Below are 18,223 nucleotides of genomic sequence, written 5' to 3'. Positions count from 1 at the left end.
GCCCTCCGCGGGGATCCCCTCCGGCCTGAGCTGCGGGGAGCGCAGGATGCGAGGTTTAAGCCTGGTCAGAGCCCGCCGGGGCCGGAGTCCTGTTCACCAGTCCGGAAAGGCGGAGGGCCCGGCCTGGAGGCTCGGGGCTCGGAGAATGGGGCGGGGGCGGCAGAAGGAGCAGGGTCGAGGGCGCCCCTTCCCCGCCCGAAGGCTTGTCTCGGGCGATTCTTCTCAGCTCCTTTGTCAGGCCACATTCCCACCGGGGGATTCAGACTGGACGCCTGGAGGAGTTTCCCGCCCGGTGGAACGGGCTGTCGGAGAAGTTCTGGTGGATCCTGAGCTGAATTGGGGATCGTACTAAATGCAGCCAGGATTATACAGTATAACTGAAGGCAGGCGCTGCTCAACTCTTTCTGAAGTGGGCCCCTGCCCCCCCCCGCAGAGAGAGTGGACCATGGGTGCCCTTGTTTTTTAACTCCCCAGCTGTGCCAGGCCTCGGCTTTCCTTTCTGAATGCTAAGCCACACTGCCCCCAGTCTGTTATGCCAGGTCAGCCAAGACTTAAGAGCTGGTAGGAATTGAGGGGTTCGGTGGCAGCCCCTGTTATCCACGCAATGCGGGTGTAACATTAACGAACATCTTTGTTGTTAGTTGGGAAGTCCCAGCCGAGGTGGCGCAGTGGTTAACTGCAGCACTGCAAGCTACTTCAGCTGACTGCAGTTTGGCTGTTCAAATCTCACCGGCTCAGAGTTAACTCAGCCTTCCATCCTTCCGAGGTGGGTAAAATGAGGACCCGGATTGTTGTTGGGGGCAATATGCTGACTCTGTAAACCGCTTAGAGAGGGCTGAAAGCCTCTTTATATATATATAATGTCTGACACATACCTGTGTGTGTGTTGTGTGTGAGAGATTTAGTGCTAAGACTTGACATTGACTTCATAGCACAAAAAGATTAAAAACTTCATAAAAAGTGGAGGAAATAAACATCCATTAAACTATTTTTCCAAACCTATTCAATCACTAAGGTAATTGTGTAAAAAGAACAGAAAAATGCATGAAACGATGTAGCTGTTAGAGCCGCTGAAGTCCTTTGTCCATTGTAAAAGTCTTCACACCTGGCACAAACCAATGACTCACTCGGCGCCCCTTCCATCCATCCATCCCAGAAGGAGGCGAGGCTGTCCCGCGCGGAATCCAAGGCCGGTGCCTTACGACGAGTTCGTCCTCCCACCCACCCATGTGATCGGGAGTCGCGAGCGCCGCACCACCCGGCAACTCGGCCCCCAGGCAGCCTCGGGACCCCAAAGAGGCTGTCTCCAAACCCCCGGAGTCCCGCGGAGGGTGTGTCCGAGACCAGCCTCGTGGGGGCCTCTGCCTTTCTGCCTGTGGGGCTCAGTGCTCCCCGACGGGGCCTCCTGTTCGGGAGAGCTCCAGCCGCGCCGGACGGCTTGTCCTCTGGTCCCTGGAGCTTGTTGCCGGCGCCCGACTTGGCCTCCAGGATCTCGGGCGCCCCTCCTCGAAAGAGCCTGCTGGTGGGGCGCGAAGGCGTGGTTGAGCCCAGCAGTCGAGGTAGCCGTCGCTCGCCGCCCCTGAGCCTCCACCACGACGCCCACCCCGCCATCGCTTCGGGGGTGTTCAAATCCTTTCCAAAGAGAATCTGCCTCTCCTAGCCTTTTAAACTTTTCCAGAGACTCCATCAGAAGCGTGGGCTTGTCATTAGCCTCCTCCATGAATGTGGCTGGCCCACAAATCACAATTTGTTTAATACCGAATGATGATAAATTTATCTATGGAGATTCTTATTCATTCAGGTTATGGTTGTCCCAAAGCTGCTTTTTCAACTGGATTTTCTGGTTTTTCTTTGAAAATGTTTCGCTTCTCATCCAAGAAGCTTCTTCAACAGTCCCTGTCTCTAATTGCTTTGGGATGCACTGCCTTATTGCGGCATCCTGAGGGAAGAAGTTGAAACAGTTTATTTCAGAATGTGAGGGGTCTGTAGGTACTTTCTTAGCCCTGACCTGCACAATATACAGGTCTTCTGTGGAAAGCAGGATGGTTGCCATGGTGCAGCAGGGGTTGGAATGCAGTATTGCAGGCTAACTCTGCTCACTGCCAGCAGTTCGATTCTCACTGGCTCCAGGTTGACTCAGCTTTCCATCCTTCCCCGGTTGGTAAAATGAGGACCCAGAGTGTTGGAGGCAATATGCTAACTCTGTAAAACTGCTTAGAGAGGGCTGTAAATCGGTATATAAGTTTAAGTGCTATTGTTATTGTTTTTTTCACAATTTTGACTATCTGTTGTGTGGCGTTGTCACCACACTGGTGGGCTGCTCATGTGTCCTTGCCTAATCAAAAGGAAAACACCAGACGAAATTCCTTGGGAGTTGAGGATTTGGCCAATTCTCTAAGTTCAAAAAGATGTGCAACCTGGGGCTTAGAGAATTCTGCCCCCATAACTCACGATTCTGGGAGGATGCTCCATCTGCGACGGCCGGTCCTGGTATGCAAGGGGCATTCCTTCGCCGGTAAGCAATGGGTGTGCCAAATGAGACGGATGAGGCGACGTGCTTGATCAGCAAGTTCACGTCGGGGTCACCAGTTGTGGCGTTGTCGCCACACTGGTGGGCTGCTCATGTGTCCTTGCCTAATCAAAAGGAAAACACCAGACGAAATTCCTTGGGATGAGCTAAAGCCTCGAATGATCATCGAAGGGCTTTTTTATTAGAAAAAAGTTAGTTACAGCGTCATCAAAAAGGAGCGTATCAAAAGGCATATATAATCACACATGGTACAAGTAAACTAATGAAAAGTTCACAGTATTCTACAAATACTGTAGAATAGTCACATCATGGCAAAGGGTGGGCAAAGGGGGAGCAGAAGGTTACAAGCTGCATGGCATTGGGAGAGGGAGAGGGGGAATAGAAAGTTACAGCACAGCATAGGGGGGAGAAAGGGCATGTGTGGGAGTAGCTGGCTCACATAGTTCTTGTTACATGAGGCTGCATAGTGAGTTATGACCGTTAGGCCAGAAAGATGTTTCTGGTGCGATGTTTTTGCATCCCTGTGTATGTGTGTTTCAGACAGCAGAAACTGCCCTGCACACAAACACCCGGAATGAATTCCAACATCTCCTATATTTTTGTTTTAAAAGGCAGTGTCTCCCTCTTCGTCGCTGGGCATGCGGAAGGGATCTTTCCCCATGAAAGGGGTTGACTGTTCATGTAACTCCATGTGGTTGACAATGTGAATTTTCTTCTGTGGAGCCAAGCTAGAGAGTACATTCTTACACATAGTTAATAAAGAGGGTACACATTGAATACAGCAGCACAACAGTATCAGCAAAGCAACAAGGGTTATAATGGTCTTGACAGTATTTCCCAACCAGCTAAAATTAGGTAGCCAAGAGGTCAGCCAATCCCACAAGGAGTCCGAGGCCTTATATGTTTGTCTAACTGTTTGAACAATATCATGTAATTTTTCCACACTGGTTTCAATTTCTCCGGACTGGTTCAAATAATGACAACAGGTAGCATTCAACCAAACACATAGGCCTCCTTCCTTGCTTAACAAGTAATCCAGAGCTAATCTATGTTGTGTTAAAATTCCAGCTAAAGAGTCAACTTCTGCCTGCAGGGCTTGTAGCCCAAATATTGTGGTGTTAGCTAGGGTTTCCATTTGAGCAGATAAAATATGCAGTTGTTTAACGTTCCATGCAACACCCAAGAGTGGTAGGGTGGAGGGTGCTCTGCCCTGTTCTCCAGGTCAGAGACAGAGACAGCCTCAAGCTGTGGTTCCTGCTGGTTGGTCATGTTCAGGCGGCTTCTGTGTTTGTGTAGGTGGTTTGGGCAAATATGGTCTTACGTGCCGTCCTGGGATCCAAAGAACCTTGTCTTTCAGTTGGACTGCAGCGTAGCCCCTTCCCCAGGTAATCAGGTCAGCAGGTCCTCGCCACGTCAGGTCAGGCAAGCAGCGATAGTAGACAGGTGGTTGAAGAGTGTCAGCAGAAGGTGGAGCTGCGAAATGACGAGTTGCTGTTGAGGAAGGCGGCTGACCGGTGAGATTTAAAAAGTTTAATGTATAGAGACAAAGATTAAGAATGTTTTGCAAAGCTGGGAGGCTAGGGGGCGCTTTCCCCTTTGTTTCAATGTAGCGATCAAGGGAATGCTTAAGAATCTGATTAGCGCGCTCAACCATTGCCTGTCCTTGGCTGTTATATGGAATGCCGAATTTGTGCACAATGTCCCATTGGTTACAAAAAGCAGCAAAGGCTGCACTGATGTAAGCGGGCCCATTGTCTGTTTTTCTCTCTTTTGGGCGTCCCAGCGATGCGAAGGTTCGAATGCAGTGGTTGATAACATGTTTTGTGGCTTCCCCCCTTTGTGGGGTAGCAAACAAGAAGCCAGAGAATGTATCTATGATTACATGTAGATACTTCCAAGGAGCAAAGGATGGATATTGAGTCACATCCATTTGCCAAATTTGGCAACATTCTTAAGGTGACCAGATTTTCAGATTGGTAAAGAGGGACACCTTTGACCGGGGGGGGGGGGGGGGGAAGAGCTGGCCGCGGCGGTTACTCCCAGCCCGCGGCCTCACTAGGGACGTCTGGTCACCTTAATTATACACGTCCTCTCTCTCTCTATCCATTCATCCATCCGTCTGTCTATCTGCCTGCCTATCTGTCTATCTAGTTATGGTATCCCTCTCCCTCTTTCCCCCTCTCTTTCTCCATCCATCTATCTGCCTGCCTACCTATCTCTCTCTCTTTCTCTCTATCCATCCGTCTATCTGCCTGCCTATCTGTCTATCTAGTTATGGTCTCTCTCTCTCTCTCTCTCTCTCTCCCTCCCTCATCTCATTATCATCTATCTCAGTGTTTCTCCACCTTGAAGACTTGAAAGTATGTGGACTTCAACTCCCAGAATTCTGGGAGTTGAAGTCCACAAACTTTCAAGTCTCCAAGGTGGAGAAACACTGATCTATCTAATTCAGTGTTTCCCAACCTTGGCAACTTGAAGATGTCTGGACTTCAACTCCCAGAATTCCCCAGCCAGCATTCGCTGGCTGGGGAATTCTGGGAGTTGAAGTCCAGACATCTTCAAGTTGCCAAGGTTGGGAAACACTGATCTAATTAATATAATTATTTCTCCCTCTCTTTTTCACTCTCTCTCCAGCGCACACATGCAAATGCATAGGGCAGCCCACCTCACACACAGGTAACTCCGGGCGGCTTACAACATTATGATGCACGTCTCCCCATAGCAGAGGAGATGGGGAAGCCGGGGGCCCGGAGATCACCCGGGGGATGCCGAGGATGCCCCAACTCAGCCCTCTTCCCACTCCAATCATGTGCCGCTACTTCCTCCGAGCGCGGCGCTTTACTCCTCGGAGCGTTCGCAACTTCGCTCCTTCCAATTTCTTGGCCCGGGAGGCTCGCCGGGCTCCGCCTACCCTGGGCCCCCATTGGTCCAGCGGGCCGAAGAACGCGAGAGGGGTGCGGTTGGGAGGGGAAAGCGCTTGGCGCGAAGGACTTTCTTCCAACCAGCGGAACCCCCTGGCGTAATTGGGCTGCGATCGGCGGCTGTCCTTGCTACAATCCGCGCCGCCTGCTGCATCAGCGGAATCTAATTCAAGAGATCTTAATCTTGACAGCGTTGTTGGGATCTGCGGTGAAGAAATTACTTTAATCAGTGGGGTAAAGTTCTTTCTTTCGCTCGCCCGAGCTCTGATGAGGGGGAAAGAGAGGACTTTCCTTACACCCGCATCAGAGCTGGGGGGGGGGGGAGAAAGGACTTTACCCCATTGATTAAAGTAATTTCACCCGCAGATCCCAACAACGCTGTCAAGATTAAGATCTCTTGAATTAGATTCCGGCTGATGTGGCAGGGGCTGCGCTGGCGGGGACGGGCGGAGGAGATGGGACTTGGAGTCCTACGATCTTGGCGAGTGGGGAGTCCCATCCCACCCCGCCTGTCCCCGCCAGCGCAGCTAGGCTGCAATCGGTGGTCATCCCTGCTACAATCCGTGCCACCCGCCTCATCAGCGGAATCTAATTCAAGAGATCTTAATCTTGACAGCGTTGTTGGGATCTGCGGGTGAAATTACTTTAATCAATGGGGTAAAGTCCTTTCTCCTCCCCCCCCAGCTCTGATGCGGGCGTAAGGCTGATGTGGCAGGGGCTGCGCTGGCGGGGACGGGCGGAGGAGATGGGACTTGGAGTCCTACGATCTTGGCGAGTGGGGAGTCCCATCCCACCCCGCCCGTCCCCACCAGCGCAGCCGGGCTGCAATCGGTGGTCATTGCTGCTACAATCCACGCCGCCCACCACATCAGCGGAATCTAATTCAAGAGATCTTAATCTTGACAGCGTTGTTGGGATCTGCAGTGAAGAAATTACTTTAATCAGTGGGGTAAAGTTCTTTCTTTCGCTCGCCCGAGCTCTTACGCCCGCATCAGAGCTGGGGGGGGGGAAAGGACTTTACCCCATTGTTTAAAGTAATTTCACCTGCAGATCCCAAAAAAGCTGTCAAGATTAAGATCTCTTGAATTAGATTCCGGCTGATGCGGATTGCAGCAGGGACACCCGCCGATCGCAGCCCAATTGCGCCAGGGGCTGCGCTGGCGGGGACGGGCGTAGGGGATGGGACTTGGAGTCCTACGATCTTGGCGAGTGGGGATTCCTGCGATGGGGTTTGGAGTCCGATGCCCCTGGTGATTGGGGGTTCCGCTGGTTGGAAGAAAGTCCTTCGCGCCAAGCGCCTTTCCCTCCCAACCACACCTGGGGGACACAGGGAAAGGCGCCCGCTCGCCAGTCCGCCCGCCCACCCTTGGGCTCCCGGGGCAGCATCTCCCCAGTGCCTTCCTTCGCGCCTTGCGGAGTTTCTCGCACACAGGACGGGCGCGACCTGGGAGACACAGGGAAAACTCCGCAGGGCGCGAAGGAAGCAGCGTGGCAGCGGCAGAGCTGGGAAGGTGCTGCCCCCGGAGCCCAAGGGTGAGCAGGCTGGCGCGGGCTGGCGAGCGGGCGCCTTTCTCGCACACAGGGAAGGGGAGGTGGGCGGCGGCGGCTGTTTCACTAACCCCGCGCAGGTTACTAATAGCAATAGCAGTTAGACTTATATACCGCTTCATAGGGCCTTCAGCCCTCTCTAAGCGGTTTACAGAGTCAGCATATCGCCCCCACAGTCTGGGTCCTCATTTCACTTACCTCGGAAGGATGGAAGGCTGAGTTAACCTTGAGCCGGTGAGATTAGAACCGCTGAACTGCAAATAACAGTCAGCTGTAGTGGCCTTCAGTACTACACCCTAACCACTGCACCACCTCGGCTCCCTAAAGGCCCTCAGCAGCAGAAGCAGCCGCCGCTACCGCCGCCGACCTCGTGCGATGGTCCTCGGGGGCGCTGCGGAAGCCCTGCCAAAGCGCCCCTTTCCCAGCTCGGAGCGGGATGAGCAGCGAGCGGAGCCTCGTTTAAAACGACGGCCGTGGCCGCTCGTTTGCTCCGCCGCTCTTGCGTGGAGGCCTACTGCCGCTCTTGCTGAGGAGGCAGAGGGGTGGGAGGGGCGCGAAGGAACCAGCGCGGCGGCGCTTGGCGAGCAGGCGCCTTTCTCGCACACAGGGAAGGGGAGGAGGGTGGCGGCAGCTGTTTCACTAACCCCGCGCAGGTTACTAATTCCCGGTTTACTCACCAGTGAAGCAGCAAAACAAAGCAAACGGCCGCGAAGGTGAAATGAAATGGAGACTCATGCGGCGTGCTAAGCGGACTCCAGCCAATCAGTGAGCTGGCTGGGATGGAAAACTTTAAGCACGCCGCGTTTTCCATCCCAGCCAGCTCACTGATTGGCTGGAGTCCAGACCAATCAGTGAGCAGCAGGCTGGGCTGGCTTAGATTTTTAGTGTAGATAGAATAGATGGGGGAACGGAACGAGCGAGCTAGCGGCAGCTGATGATGGGCAGGGGAGCCAGCGAGCGCCAAAATAAAGCAGGGTTTTTTGAGAAGTGGGCGGGACGCGGGAAAAATGATGAAAAGTCGTGCCTGTCCCGCCAGATGCGGGACGTCTGGTCACCCTAAACCAGTGATGGCGAACCTATGACACGCGTGTCAGTGCTGACACGCGTAGCCATTTGGGGTGACACGCACAGGATTTCATGCGATTCATCCCCCCAGTTCTGCGCATGCGCAGACGACCTCGGACCAGGCCTATTCGTTGGAAGTGCTGGTGAGTATGCCTTGAGGAAACAAACCCCCGGAGAGTCCCGGCGGCCGAACTTCGCCCCCTAGAGCGCACGGTGGTCACGTCGGAAGGCTCTCGCGGCTGTCAGGCGGCGGAAAAGAGCTGGCAGGGCAGCGCGGAGGTCAGGCGGGGGGAAAGAGCTGGCAGAGGTGGCAGAAAAGAGCTGGCAGGGGAGCGCGGAGGCCGCGGCGGCATGAAACGGAGAGACAAACGGCGTATATGGTCAGGACGGCCGGAAGTGGAGCGCGGCCTGGGCTAGGCTCTCTGTGTCATCGTCCGAGTCCAGCACGCACGGTCGTGAGGGAAGGGCTCTCCTCGTCGGGAGGTCCAGGTGAGCGTGGGGTGGCCCAGCCTTGCAAGCCAGGAGCTGAGTGAGAGGCTCAGGCTCTTCTAACTGTAACAGGGCCCAGTGGGCAGAGTGTCAGTGAGTCCGCTTGCAGGGAAAAGGCCCATAGAAAAGTTCAGGCGGCCCATAAACTTCGGAAGCCTGCGGGGTCATTGTGGCAGGCGGCGGGTAGATGCAGACAGCGTCGGGAGCGAGGCATCGAAGGCGGCCTTCCCGGGCTCCTCGGGCTGCACTTGAAACAGGCGGAAACGCAGGTAGCAGCTGGCGGAGGCCGTGGCGGGCTCCTCGGGTTTCTAGTTGGGAGGCAGGCAGGCTTCGCAGAAGGCAGGCAGCGGCGGCAGACAGCTCTTCGGAGGCAGCGAGGCTTTGCAGGCCGGCTGGCAGGCAGTCCAGCCAATCAGGGCGCAGCATAGACTGTTTTTGGCCTTTACTACAATAGATTATAATATTCTTGATATTTAACAGGTATGTTAAATAATTTGTTTTTGATTTATTAAATACAATTATATTGCAATTATATATTTTTGTAGTTTAAACTATAAATTGCGCAAAATTATGTTTTTGTCGAAGTGACACACAACGCGAGTTATGCTCGATTTTTTGCCGATTTTTGACACACCACGCCAAAAAGGTTGCCCATCACTGCCCTAAACATTCTGTCCCTCTGGGATTAACTCCCATAGGGAGGGAATGTGCTTGCCGACTACAGGTGGAGCATTGTTAAATGATTGCTGATGCCCCTGCCGACGTAAGGCCAAATTGTTTTATGAGCGCGTTTTTATTCTGATGAAAGTAAGAGTGGCTATCCCAAGGTGTGATAGCAGAACAAACATTGACATGGGGTGGGGGGGCTGATGCCGCAGCATCAGCAGCATCATTGCCCTCCTGGAGAGGCCCAGGGAAGAGCTGATGGCTTCGAATGTGGGAAACATGGAAAAAATGGGTGCGGGCAGAAATTAACTTTTGCAAAGATAAAAAGAGCGAGAGTAATTGTGATTCCAATGAGGGAGAAAGATAGGCCTCATAGATTGATTTCACAATCTGAGTTCATAGAGGCTATCCAAAATCAAGTTAAAGGGTTTATTTGGAAAAGTAGAAAAAGCCAAAATAGAGGCAGCAAGCTCCGCACGCTGAGCGGAAGTCTGCGGGGGGGTAATTTTTGTGCACCACCAACCATTCTCCTGCCAGGCACAAGCACCATAGGTTTTGCTTCCGTCAGCAAAAATAGTCATGGCTTGAGGAAGCGGGAGAGGGGAATATGGAGTGTGCCATTGCAGGGGAACAGTTTTCAAAAGAGCCAATCTAGGGTCGGGAGGTGCATGGCAAGAAATCTCACCTGGCCAGTCAGCAAGTGCGAATTGAAGGTTTTCCGAGTTAGCAAGTAAAGTTTCCCAAGTTGATAAAGAACAAGGGACAAAAATCGTGGAAGGTTCAATTCCGGCCAACAACTTTGTTCTGACATGGGCTTTTGTAATTAGAGCTGCAAAAAGTGCAGGTTTCTGAGAAATAGTGGACTTTGGGGTGTGAGACAAGTGTACCCATTCAATAATTAATAAATTTGAAGTTTTTTGCACCACGGCTCCTGTTGGGAGCCCAAGAGTGTTACATATAATGAAAGCTAAGGGGGTGTTATCCTGAAGACGATCCACCCAAATTTGAGCCAGGGCCTCATTTACCTCTTTTAAAACTTGCTGATGTGTTTCATCTAATTTAATAACATCTGCAGGGTTTTTGCCCATTGTTAATGCAGAAAACAACGGAGCCAATTGAGGGGTTGTGAGCCCCATATATGGTCGTGCCCAGTTAATGGAGCCCAAATATTGCTGTAACTGTACTAATGTGGGAGTGTGTGGCAAGTCCAATTTTGGCATTGCAGGTGCAGCATGAGAAGCCAAAAGTTTGTGACCCAGGTACGAAAAAGGTTGTGCTGTTTGAACCTTTTCTGGAGCTATGTGCAGGCCATTTTTATGGAGAAGGTTAGTCAGAAAAGGTAATGTTGCTAAAACCGTACCTGAGGGCCCACATGCTGCTACTAAGATATCATCCATATAGTGGTAAATTAAAAAGTGAGGATGTGCCGTCCGATACGGCTGCAAAGTTTTATCTACAAAATATTGACACATGGTGGGGCTGTTGAGCATTCCCTGAGGCAGGACTGTCCATTGAAAGCGAGAAGCAGGTTTGGAATTGTTAAATTCTGGAACAGTAAAAGCAAACAGTTTGCGATCATTTTCATGGAGTGGTATAGAAAAAAAGGCATCTTTTAAATCAATGATCATGAGATCGCATTCTTGGGGAATCAAATTTGGATTGGGGAGGCCGCACTGCAGCGCTCCCATGGGCTGGAGAATTTTATTAACAGCCCGCAAATCATGCAAAAAACGCCATTTACCAGATTTCTTTTTTATAACAAACACAGGGGTATTGTAAGGGCTGTGGGATATCTCTTTCCTCTTCCTCTCTTCTCTCTCTGTCTCTCTCATCCTCTTTCTCTTTGTCTCTGTTCACTTTCTCTTTCCCTCTTTTCCATTCTTCTGTCACTTTCTCCTTCTCCCTTCTCTCTCCTCTTTGTCTCTTTCTGTCTCTTTCACTCTTTTTCTTTCTTCCTCTCTCCCACTCTTTTATCACTTTCTCTTTACTCTCTACTGCCCAACCTGTCCCCATAATTTACCTACTTTCCTAGTTTCCTTACTGGAGCCCTCGCTCCCTCAAACACACACACACACACACACACGCACAAAACCATTTTTCTTCATTCCAATTCGGATCCTATAAATCAATTGCTCTGTGAAACATCTGTGAAAAAGATTCAGGTGCTCAGGCATGAAAATGTCATCAAAGCAACAGAAAAGAAATCAGAAGAGTCAGTAAGAAAGGGAGTAGCAAGAACTCCTTGAGACATGAAATCACGATGAGGAAAGACTAAGAGAGGCATCGTAGGGGGTAATGGAAGAGAGGTAGCCGGGATGACCAGAAGAAAGTAAGAAGAGCCAGGCATTGGAGCATCTATAGATTCACTTGCCAAGAGATTGAAATAAGAAGGAAGATAAGAAGCAGCCTTTTGTGTGGGGCTGGCTGAATGCCCCAGGATTAGTTTCCCGACTGTGAGTCAGGTTGGAAAGCAGGCAGAAGCGTCCTCTAAAGGGATGTAATGCTGAGGAGCTTCAGGGTCTGAGGGTGACAGAGGCATGCATACAAGGGAGGAGGAAGCCTTGGATTCAGAGTGTGAATTTAGTGAAGAGGTTTCCAAATATGGCGGGGGGGGGTCTGGTCCCCCCATCATGGCTTTTTCATGAACTTTTAAACATTCCATGATGATCCGCCAAGTGGAAAGTATTTTCGCTGGTGCCCTAGGAGGGTCATGGAAATACCTTCCTAATTTTTCCCAAGTGGCTGTTCGAATTGAGCCCTTCTCAGGATATGTGGGACAATTTGGATAAATGTACCTGAGAAGGTTAGTAAGATCTTTTTTCGAAGGGATGGGGAGAACGTCCCCATTGTTTTTTAAGATTAATATTGAGGATTTGGCCAATTCTCTAAGTTCAAAAAGATGTGCAACCTGGGGCTTAGAGAATTCTGCCCCCATAACTCACGATTCTGGGAGGATGCTCCATCTGCGACGGCCGGTCCTGGTATGCAAGGGGCATTCCTTCGCCGGTAAGCAATGGGTGTGCCAAATGAGACGGATGAGGCGACGTGCTTGATCAGCAAGTTCACGTCGGGGTCACCAGTTGTGGCGTTGTCGCCACACTGGTGGGCTGCTCATGTGTCCTTGCCTAATCAAAAGGAAAACACCAGACGAAATTCCTTGGGATGAGCTAAAGCCTCGAATGATCATCAAAGGGCTTTTTTATTAGAAAAAGTTAGTTACAGCGTCATCAAAAAGGAGCGTATCAAAAGGCATATATAATCACACATGGTACAAGTAAACTAATGAAAAGTTCACAGTATTCTACAAATAAACCAATAGAAAATCACATCATGGCAAAGGGTGGGCAAAGGGGGAGCAGAAGGTTACAAGCTGCATGGCATTGGGAGAGGGAGAGGGGGAATAGAAAGTTACAGCACAGCATAGGGGGGAGAAAGGGCATGTGTGGGAGTAGCTGGCTCACATAGTTCTTGTTACATGAGGCTGCATAGTGAGTTATGACCGTTAGGCCAGAAAGATGTTTCTGGTGCGATGTTTTTGCATCCCTGTGTATGTGTGTTTCAGACAGCAGAAACTGCCCTGCACACAAACACCCGGAATGAATTCCAACACTGTTGGAGTCTCTATTTGTTCTGTTTGGTTGCTGTACCAAATGAGACATATAGTTATTTAGAGTTAGACATTTATTTAAAAGCCAAAGTGTACACATCCAGCCCACCTTTCTCTTCTCCACTGTTGTTTCTTTGTTTTCAACTCTCTTATATATTTTGATTCCTTTGGTTTGTTGTAAAGCATTTCTTTGCAACATTTTGTACTTTTAAATTGCTTCAGAAGGGAATTCAGTGGAGATAGACAGCTAGCTCCAACTGGCAGAATGAGGGTCAAGCAAGATATACCATTTTACATTGAGGCTACATTGGATTAGTTTATTTTGTTTGTATATAAATGTCTGCATTAATTTGAAAGAAAGATGAAAACTGTTCACTGAGATTGGTCATTGGAATTCTGTGGTTTGACAGTTGAGGAGTGACGGTTGGAATGCTCAGTGACAGTTGAAAACAGACATTTGGAAAAGAATAGAAGAGATGCTGGTCATTTGGCATTGGAGACCGTGAGAGACAGCTGCAACTATCTGTCCATGATCATCAATTGAGGGGATATCATTTTTTTTTACTTCAAATATAATTCCAGTGCTATTGTGTAAGCTACCTGTTACATGTTACAGCGATATCAGCTCATTCCAACCATGCTGCACTTGAAATTGTGGAGGTTAAAAAACACTGGTAGAGTTTAGAAGAATGATTTCTGATAACTATCCCAGATATTTATCCAAGAGGAAATTGTTCCTACTATGTCATAATCTTGTGTGTGTGTTCTCAGGGATCTCTCTCTCTCTCTCTCTCTCTCACACACACACACACACACCTATAATAAATGAAAGTTAAACTATTCTCTTTTGTTTTGTTTCAGCAAACTTACAGTCACCAACATAGTTCGTAGTCTAAGATATTTGCAATGAGGAGTAATGAAGGTATTCTGCCTACAAGGTAGGTAGCTTCCATTTATGCAAACTCTTATTGTTATTCTAAGTGGGATTTGTATTTAATCCTTCAATAATACGTCCTGTTCAATTTGTAGTATGTAGAAAGAATAATTAAACTACAGTATGTTAGTGGGGGCAGAATTTCTTCAGTTTTGATATTCATAACATATTTGGCATTTGTATACATCTCACAAAGTTCTATAACTGTTAAGGTAATACCTTGCTTTTTTCTTGACAATTGTCAGTATTATTTTAATGCCAACATATTTGATTTAAACCTTTAAAGGCATTACTTTTTTATAAGCAACTTAAAAATATTTTTTCTTTGTATTTGTAAACCACTCAGAGTCACTTAGAAAGTGTGATGGGTAACATCTAAATTTGATTAATAAATAAACTTATACTGCTAAGAAATCAATTGGAGAAATTTACCTCCAATAGAATCAGTGGTGAATGTCTTTTACACCGCTAGTTTATTCATGTATTTATGTATACAGTAGGTGTCAGAATAATAGCATACATAGACCGTATGTTGAGCTATTTTGTTTTTATTTTATTTTAACAGTTCGAAGTTCATGTACATGACCAATAAACCACTTAATTGGCAAGCACCAAGTGAAACAGAATCCATGATTACAAAATGGTCAGTCTGGATTAATAGAGCCCAATTTGGTGGTTATTTGCTCAGTATCTTAGGATGGATCCTGTGTATTACCTCAACAGCCACCGATTACTGGAGATTATGGCATGTTAAAAGTAAGGACAACTTGTATCCTGGCTTGTTATGGATTGGAATCTGGAGAGCCTGTTATCTGCACAGCACTCATCCACAAAACAGATATGTCCACTGTGAGGAATTCACTGAAGACCTGAAGAAGCTGCCCAATGAAATTTTTCTGGCTCAAGATCTGTTGAGCTTGTGTTGCATTGTGGGAGCCGTGGGGATAACTTTCATGAGCTTTGCCTTGTGGAATGTTGTCAGAGCCATAACACACAAAACTTTTTTGCTCACTCTTTTTAACGTTGGAGGCCTCATGAACTTCCTAACAGGAATCATAATCTTAATTCCCATTGCTTGGAACAGTTATTCCATCTTGATTAATGCAGACATCATGTTTCCTGAGTCTTTCAATATGCCTACTTCTCCAGTGTACCAGGAGATTGGAGCTGCTATTTATATTGGCTATGTTTCTGCACTTTTATTAATAGTGAGTGGTGTTATGATCATGTGCAATAAACGTGTTTTTCAAAGCCGTCGAGAAAATCTTGTTTTATCCCCAGGAATTGGATCGCTGGCAACAATTGACATGTGTGGAAATATTGGTTCTTCTGGGACAATCGACCAACGACATAAAGAGGAGCCTGAGCTCCTCCGGCCTGATGCAGTAACATCTGTGCATCGAGTAGATATAAAGAAAGAGTCTGTACAATCAATGCAACAGCAACTGCTTGAGGATGCTAAGGAGGTCCCTATTGTATTAGTTACTCCATATGTGGTCGAATCCCAGGTTGAAGGTGAGGAGGCAGTGAAGAGGCTGGACAGCACGGAATCACATCCAAGGAGGAAGCATCACCGACCAGACTAGGAAAGGCTTTTGTGCTGGTGCCAAAGATCTATCTATTTCTGTCTGTCCTGTCCTGTCCTGTCCTGTCCTGTCTGTCTGTCTGTCTGTCTGTCTGTCTGTCTGCCTGTCTGTCTGTCTCTGTCTGTCTCTCTCTCTCTCCCTCCCTCCCTCCCTCCCTCCCTCCCTCATCTATCTAAAGTAACTGCTTTGGCTTATTCCCAGAGTTGATCTGATTCCTTGCACCTGATGTCATGCCAAGAACATACCATCACAAGGGTGGAAGTCTGGAACTGCTCAAACAGATGAAGCCCCCTCCCCATCTTTCTTTCTGACTCAGAGCCCTGCCGTTCAACTCATACCATCTGTCTACCTCAAATACACCAAATGAGAAAAAATGCTATTGAACAATATTGTATAGTAAACAATATTTTTAAACAATTGTAATATATTGTAAACAATATATTTAAATATTATAATATTTAAATAGGTTTTCTTTAAATGGTATATTGTTATAATGCTATATATTGTAGAACATTGTTTTTATATTCTATTGACAAATTCTACTGTATTTTAGTTTCACTTTTAATTGTACAGTTACAAAATAACATTTTCTACTGAAAATAAATATTATTAATAGTATTGAGTGGCTCCCAATTCAGGACTGTTTGCCTTCTGTTTGCTTGGGTGTCCATGGCAAGAAGTCCTGTGATTTTCAATCTTGCTTCTAGAGCTGCCAACAATTCTGACTGATTAATTAGCCTTATCTATGCTATAATTGAAGACTTTCTGAGCATATTATGGTCGGCAGTAGCTAAGTGGGGAGTTGGACATATTGACTGTCCCTTTGTCTTCATTTGTCTCTTTGTTTCTGTAGTTTAGCTTGAATAATTTGGTTTGGAATTTTGTTTCCCTTTTTTGACTTAGAGGTGTATTCTTGATCAGAATGAAAACTCCTTAATCTCACATAAGCAGACTCAACCATATTTTCAGCTGGGAAACGGTGGCCATTCTAGATCAAACCAAATGCAAAAATGCTAGGGAATTTCTGGAATTCAGACAAACCAGCCATGAATGACACATACAAATAATCTACATTTACATACCATTCACAAGAGACAATGAAAAAGGGCTAGGAAGGAAAGAAAAAGACCAGAACATATCCTCCCAAGCAGCCTACTATACCCAGATAAGCAAGGATTAATGCCAAGTAATCAAGCAGAAAATAATACCCTAACCAAGGCACTACCAAGGGGAAAACCATGCCCCCAACACTAGCTAGGCAAATTACAGATAATCCTCTCCTATGATCACAACTGAAACCAGAATTTCCATTGTTATTAAGCAAGGCAACTGTTAGGTAATCACGATTTTACTACCTTTTTTGCCATGGTTGGTAAATGAATCACTTGCAGTTGTACAGTTAACAACATAGTTGTTAAGCAAATTTGGCTTCCACCACTGACACTGCTTATTGGAAGGGAGCAGGGAAAGTCACAAATGGGAATCTTAATGCCCTGGGGACACTGCAACTATCACAAGTAGATGCCAATTGCCAAGTAACCAAATTTTGATCACATGGCCATGGGGATGCTGCAACAGTTGTGAGTGAGAGGACCAGTTGTGGGTCACTTTCCAGTGCCATTGTAAATTCAAATGGTGAATAAAGGAATGGGTGTAAGTCAAGAACTACCTGTATTATACATGAACAGTGAGCAAAGTCCCCCCTAGTGGCACTGACGATGTTAATGATCCATGATGCCAGGTAATGAAACATCTGCAAGCGAAGAACCGAGGTCGGAGCACCCAAGGTCTCCACAGTTCAACCTGGGGCTATGGAGATTCTGTTCTATTGGATTTTATCCAGCAAGTACAGAAATGAAGAAATTGTATTTTTCCCATGTGGAAAGATGATGGTGTTCTATCATTTCTTTTTTCAACCACTGTAATAATTAAATATTGATTTAATTCGAATTAAAGGATTCAAGGATTTATGGGATTGGGAGGAGGATGACTGCCTTTCTGTGGAAAATGAGGCTCCATTAGGAGACAGAGGGGAAAACAAGGATAATATTAAGAGCAATTTTAAAGGAGACTTGGATTTGGTTGCTAAGAATTGCCTATGAAAACACAAACAGTTATTGCTATATTTGATCAGCTCTTGGAAGCAAATAAATAAAAATATTGAAGAATTAAGGTCTCCAATGGGAAACTCTATCTCTCAATTAGATAAGGAAGCAAATAACAATGCCCAAGTTCCAAAATCTACTGCACACTAAAGAACTGACTGAGATTTCTTGGCTCCTCAGCGGATATGGTTGTAAAAGAATATTGTTATAATCTTTGGGCAGATTGTTCTTCCATCTATGTTATTCACAGATAACATAGATAAGAGAACATAGATGTTATTCATTGAAATCTTTCCAAGGAAATACTGTATTCGGCCAATATGGGTGTTATATCACTCAAATCCAGCCTCTGCTAAAGTCTGGGCAGAGAGCCAAGATAGTGAGGGAGGCTGACTCCAACCTTGAAAATTCTAAAACATTAATGGCCAAACAACAAATCCTCTATTAACAAGGATAGAACAAGATAGGGATAGTAAAAAAAGAGAACTCAGATCTACTTAGCAATATTACTGAGACTTATATGCTGCTGCTAAGTGGTTTTACAGCCCTCTCTAAGTGGTTTACAGAATCACCTCCAACAATCTGGATGCTCATTTTACTGACCTTGGAAGTACGAAAGCTGAGTCAACCTTGAGCCTGGTGACATTTGAACTGCTAAATTGCAGGCAGTCAACAATCAGCAGAAGTAGCCTGCAGTACTGCATTCTAATCACTGCACCATCAAGGTTTTTAACAGACTGTCACAATTTATAGATGACAAGGAAGAATTAAT

At 47.2% G+C, this 18,223-nt stretch overlaps 1 protein-coding gene across 2 annotated transcripts; it reads left to right on the top strand.

The window, feature by feature from the left end:
* Positions 1-114: 114 nt before the first annotated feature.
* Positions 115-15,425, top strand: LOC106551028 (claudin-34). Of its 2 annotated transcripts, none has more exons than XM_087728859.1 (3): positions 115-383; positions 13,688-13,764; positions 14,326-15,425. In XM_087728859.1, exons 2-3 carry the CDS (start codon positions 13,733-13,735, stop codon positions 15,344-15,346), a joined length of 1,053 nt encoding a protein of 350 aa, XP_087584985.1. In that variant the 5' UTR covers positions 115-383; positions 13,688-13,732; the 3' UTR covers positions 15,347-15,425. The 2 variants fall into 2 exon arrangements, with proteins under 2 accessions (XP_087584985.1, XP_087584986.1); XM_087728860.1 differs by lacking the exon at positions 115-383 and adding an exon at positions 3,153-4,044.
* Positions 15,426-18,223: the final 2,798 nt, after the last annotated feature.

Source organism: Thamnophis sirtalis, unplaced genomic scaffold (assembly GCF_051295495.1).
Source record: "Thamnophis sirtalis isolate CommonGarterSnake01/CBP01778 unplaced genomic scaffold, rThaSir2_p1.2 scaffold_14, whole genome shotgun sequence".
In the NCBI taxonomy this organism is placed as follows: Eukaryota; Metazoa; Chordata; class Lepidosauria; order Squamata; family Natricidae; genus Thamnophis; species Thamnophis sirtalis.
The sequence above is the reverse complement of the archived record's forward strand: the minus strand, read 5'-3'. Positions and strand labels throughout refer to the sequence as shown.